At 45.0% G+C, this 5,547-nt stretch overlaps 1 protein-coding gene across 1 annotated transcript in view; it reads left to right on the plus strand.

The window, feature by feature from the left end:
• Positions 1–235: 235 nt before the first annotated feature.
• Positions 236–5,547, plus strand: part of adarb2 (adenosine deaminase RNA specific B2 (inactive)) — a 190,093-nt gene continuing 184,781 nt past the window's right edge. The window contains exon 1 of the mRNA XM_069151341.1: positions 236–677. Coding sequence (XP_069007442.1) covers positions 575–677 — 103 coding nt within the window. The 5' untranslated portion in view covers positions 236–574. The remainder of the gene's footprint in view (positions 678–5,547) is intronic.

Here is a 5,547-nt window from a genome sequence, read left to right on the forward strand (position 1 = left end):
CAAAGTGCGCGCGGACTGAGACAAAACGTGTTTTAAAAAAGGAGCGGGTAGAAGAAGGGGTGTGAGCTGGTGGGTGTCGCTGGTGATGTCACACCTCCCAGACAGCCCAGGATTGGACCCTAATTAGAAAGCTCGGCAGCAAATAGATAGGCGTCCTGCATGATTGGATTCAAAGTGGCTGATGCCCAAAAATTTCTGCAGAGGCGCGGCAACAAAAAAAAAAAAAAAAAAAAAAAAAAAAAAACAACAACAACAAAAAAAAAAAAACTGGCGGAGAGGATCGGGAGTGGAGACAGGGCGCCGGTATCAGTGCTGCTGAGAGCTGCCACGCTGCGCTGCGAACAGACTCTCCGCGAGCTGGAGTTTTCTGAGGTGATAGAGGAACAGCAAGACGCGACCCCCCTCCCCGGTCTAAAGGAGGAGAGAGCCGAAAATATAGTCCGAGTTTACGTCAAACCCCGAGGACGCTGCGTTATCAGAGAGCAACGGAGGCTGACGTGAGGCAAGTACAAAGGAGAGTCGATCCGCCGAAGTCCAAGTTCTTCCTGCGCTCCGCTCCAAAGGCTCCGCGCTGATGGCATCCGTACTTGGAAACAGCAGCCGCGCGTCGGGGGCTCAGAGCGGCCAAGTCAAATGCAAGCTGAAACGCAGGAGGAGGAGGCGATCGAAGAGAAAAGGTACAACTTTACACCACTTCTGTCCGTTTTGTGGCTTTTTCCTGTTCAGTCTGAAAAAAAAAAAAAAAAAAAAAAAAAAAAGCAGAGGTCGTGCGCACCTTGGCGGGGCATCGGAGCGCGCGGCAGCCCGGTCCATCCTGCCGCTGCTTCAGCCTGTGTGCGGTGCCCCGCGCTCCGCGGCGGCTTTGGCTCCTTCGCACTGCGCTGAGTGAATGAACTCAAATGTTATCTCCTTGTTGGGTGGAAACAAAATAACGCGCAGCGGCGGCTGCTAAATGACGCATTGTCTTCTTCCTGTAAACTTTAGTTGCTGCTGCGTTTATTGTCCTCACAAAGCCTTCATTGTCTCCAACGTGGAGCGGAGCAGGGGCGAGATTTTAATTCACGTTTATAGAGACCTAAACGTGCTCTCAGGAAGAAAACAAAGACGTGATTTTACTATTTAACAGCTGACTTTTAAGCACCAGAGGAGGAAAGGACGCTGTCGTCGAATTCCGTTTCACGAAACCCAGATTTATTCCATGATTTTATGTCAGTTTCTATCAGTGACTTTAAACATTTAAACTTTTAGCTCCACATGACTCGGAAGAAAACAACTCTCCATTTAAATGCACCCTGCTGACACCCTGAAATCCAGCAGTGATAATGCCAATAATTCCTCCGGAGCTGCTCTCTTTTTCTGTTGCCACACATACAACTATTTTTGCCTCGTTAGAGGCTGGATCTCCTGCACTGTGCTGCTGTGCTGAACACTGAAAAGTCCCAAGTTTGATTAAAAAATAAAAGAAAGAAGCTGCGGGCCGGCAACAGGGAGTGGAAGAAGCAGGAAAATAGTTGTTTAACCTTTCATAATAATATTCAAATATATTTTATTTTTGCCTCTTTTTAATCCCAGTCTTTCAGCCTGCTATAAGGAGCCTCTGTAATGAAGACGTCAGTGTATTAACAGTGGAAGACATTCTGTAAAACAATCAGTTATGTGTGTAATGAAAATAGAAAAGCATGCTGATTTCCAGTGACTGAAACATAATCGCAGGGACTTTTCTCCCATCATGCTGAGCGCCTCTCTGTAGTGTAACGGATGCTGACAAATCCCCTGTGTGGTTTTATGCCATTCAACCTACAGCATATCTCCCAATGACATTTCTGCATTATACCCTCGGCGATGCATTTACTGAGAAAAAAAAAAAAAAAAAAAGGACAATTAAAATAATGCAATTCGCAGCATTTCGGCCGATGAAACATTTCCATCTCAGCACCTCCTCACTCAGATATTTCTCTGTTTTTTTCAAATGGTCACAACTGACTGCACAGTGTTGTTCACTGTTAAAATTAAATGTGAGACTGCTGAGTAATTTTTACCCCGACTTCTTTAATGTTGGCTGAGAGGGAGAAAAAAAACCCCAGCAAAATGACATTTGGAAAAGCAGGAGAAAGAAAAAAGTTATTTTGATGTGTCAGTGAGAAGCTTTGATTTTTGTTTTTTAAAAAGCTTAACAGGGAAATCTCCCTCATTATTTCCTCGGGTTTATTTTTTTTATTTATTTTTTGGTCTAATTAATAGTAAAATGATCCAAACTGAATCCTCAGACGCTGATATTTGCTCTGGCGCAGGCCACAAACACTCCCAGAAATTAATCTTTTAATTCACTTTTTCTGCCACCTGCATGAAACAAAGGAGGAGAGAACTACATGCAATGGCATTTATTTATATTTACCTCTGTGTATGACAGACGATAACAGGACCGTTTGTGTTGTTTATGCTTGAAGATACTGACGTGCCACCCCATTGCATTGTGGAATATGGATGAACGCTCGGAGCGTGTTGACGTATCCGACTGCAATTGAATGCATAACGAGCTTTCATAAACACTTTGCACTTGTCATCAAACTACAAACAGACAACTGCAGCTCATTTCCATAACCTCTTGATTTTTAATAGCCCAAGTAATTGAAACAAGGGAGACAATACATAAAATATAGTGCTGAGGCAAATGTATTTACATAATGGAAACGACAGAATTGGTTCCACAACATTAAGCATTGCATATGAGTATCACACGAACGCGCGCACATTAGCTGGCAGGCCCCTTCGCAGCGTGTTTCCGAGCGGCTAATTTATCAGCACTGCTGATTCATTCTGATAACACGGGACATTAGGGGCCAGTTCAGGGGCCGCGTGTAAATGAACTGTGTCTTTGGGAAGTGCTGATGGCCGCTGGCTCGTCCAGAGCTGCAGGACTCAGCAGCTGCAACACGATGATTGTTATATTCTGATGTTGCTTAAGCTGTCAGAAAAAGAGCACAATTTAATTCTTCTTTTTTTTTTTCCTACTTAAAACTTGTCCATAAATTTCACAAAGCTGGACCAAGCCTCTTCTTTTTTATATATATATATCTTCATCATCCTTCATCCGAAATGCCAACTGATCATCATCTTGAGATTTCCGCTCAATCACTTTTTTTTTTTTCTTTTTTTTTTTCTAGACCTGAAGGCACAAAAATCACAGAGGGATTATTGAATGGCATTTGGGGTCTTAATCCCTTGAAAAGGCTGCAGATTATTTGTAGATGGACTCACTAAACCCTGTGTGTGTGTATTCAAAAGGTTGTAAGCAGATTCCTTTCCACGTCTTTAATTAATTTCTTCTCCCCCAAAACTTCTTTTATTTTCCTTATTTATTTATTTTTCTCATTTTGTGCCACGGGGGGCGGAACAAAGAAACACGGAATCAAGATTACAGGTCAGAGATTTATTTGCTCGCGTCTCTTTTCTGCGGCCGAGGCCTCGGTCGCTTCCTGCTCAGGATTCCTAGAAATCACACACCTTTTTTTTTTTTTTTTATACTTTAAACCAGAAGCTGTGTTTTTTTTGTTGTTGTTGTTGTTGTTTTTTTTAGCTGCTGTTTGCCTCGTCGTGTTGTTCAGGTCCTGACGCTCGGTGGTGTGCGCACGCACGCCTCGGTCTGCGTTTTGTTTGCTTTCCGCCGAGCCCAGCGTTTGACCCGTGTCGCCGCTCCCACGGATCCATGGACACACCGTGGATGTGGCTCTTAATTGATCACAGCCTTGTGATTTGTGGTCGTGTCCCTGAAGGGACGTCGCTGGTTTTCATCAGGAACATCCGGGCGAATGGGACTTCCCTTTTTTTCTGCGTGTTGAATCCCACCTGTCAATCACCAGGATGACCTTTTATTCGACGGTGGCATATGCACAACTCTTTTTTTTTTTTTTTTTTATCCACACTGTCCTTTTTTTTTTCTTTTTTTTTTACTAACAAAAATAAGCACCGCAGAGATTTATAGAGCGACATTATTTCTTTTACAGCCACACTTATCACCCCGCACTCTACAGTACAGTATATCAGCGTATCATCGAGAGCGTCGAGGGGGAAATGTGAAAAACACAGAGTGGAACATAATTTATGGAGCAATTACTGTTTACGTTCTTAAGAGAGGTGGAGGCTGCCGGAGGGGGGGCCGGGGGGGGGGGGGGTGAGAGGGGGGAGGGTTTGGGGGTAAAAGTTGAGGCGGAGGCAGAGGAGCGGAGGACGAGGGTCCTCTCACAGCTGAGCCCTGTCGCTCCGCGGAGGCGGGAGGAGACGTCAGCGGTGGAGGCAGCAGGGGGAGAGGACACTTGGTGCCGCACGGCATCGTGCGCTTCACCTCTCGGCGCCGATGGCAGCGACGGAGGCGGTGTCGAGAGCTGGGGGCAAAGGTCAGAAACCTCCATTAGGATTTATTTTCAAAATCTGCATCGTGACGTCTGTTCGTGAATTTCCTCTTATCACCACTCGACCTCGCTGTCGGGCGGTACAATTTGTGTATGATTTAGCAGACATATATTTAGTTTTTAGCCTTTTTTTCTTTTTTCCGTTTCACAAAGAAGGAAAAGAGGGTTTCCGGCTGGAATGGACGTTGTGCCCGAACAGTATTTGTTCCCAGAACTCCTCATGGTTTTTGACTGGTGATTTTCAGGTTTTGCCTGAATGAAAAACCTCACAGAGCTCGCGAGTCATTGTGAACGTGGGCTTTAAACCTGACGCGGCTCTGAAACGACGTGCTCTCGCGTTGTTTACATCCGCAGCAGCTCCGAGCAGCCAAGTCTCCCCGCTTCCACTCCAGCTGCACGGACACACGTTGAGCGTCACGCCTATTCCTCTCCCCTCATTTCCTGTCTGCCTCTCAACTGTCATCTGTTATATAAAGGCAAACAAACAAACAAAACAAAAAAATCCCTCACACACACAAACAAGTAGAATAATACAATAGTGACAATTTAAATAAAACAGCAACTACAAGGTTTTCTTCTGCAACAACAGCAAAGAGAAACGGATGCAAATGTAGAACGCAGATCTTTTGAATATAGAGTACAATATGCACATGGTGTCTGTGAGAGGCTGAATAACGGCACCAATAAAAAAAAAAGACACCATGTGAGTAATAAAAGAAAAAAAACAAACAGTCAGGAATTTTCTCAATGCCAAATCTCCCTGAAAAATGATTTCAGTCAAGTTAGAATAGTAGAAATATGCGCGTGGTGAAGTGTGTTTGAGTTGAGAGGAGGGCGCGGCTGCTTTTCTGTCTGGCTGATAAATTCACTCATTCTCCAGATTATTTTTGAACTTGTTTAGCGCCTCTGGGTTTCCTGTCTCCGTTAATATGTACGTTTGGGTTGTGACGGTACGGGATGGTCTCTGCGTTGGCCTCCGCTCGCGAATCGACTCGGAGAGCAGCAGGACGGAGACGAGCCGAGGACTCCGGGACATGAACGTCTCGCTGTGTCTTGCAAATTGTTCCAGCTACCAGTTTCCTAATGTAGGTTCATTCACAGTGGGGGTGGCGGCTGTGGAGCGCAGTAGTTACCGGTG

Source organism: Embiotoca jacksoni, unplaced genomic scaffold (genome assembly GCF_022577435.1).
Source record: "Embiotoca jacksoni isolate LCO1_2020_lvr unplaced genomic scaffold, fEmbJac1.0.p SCAF_17, whole genome shotgun sequence".
Taxonomy (NCBI): domain Eukaryota; kingdom Metazoa; phylum Chordata; class Actinopteri; family Embiotocidae; genus Embiotoca; species Embiotoca jacksoni.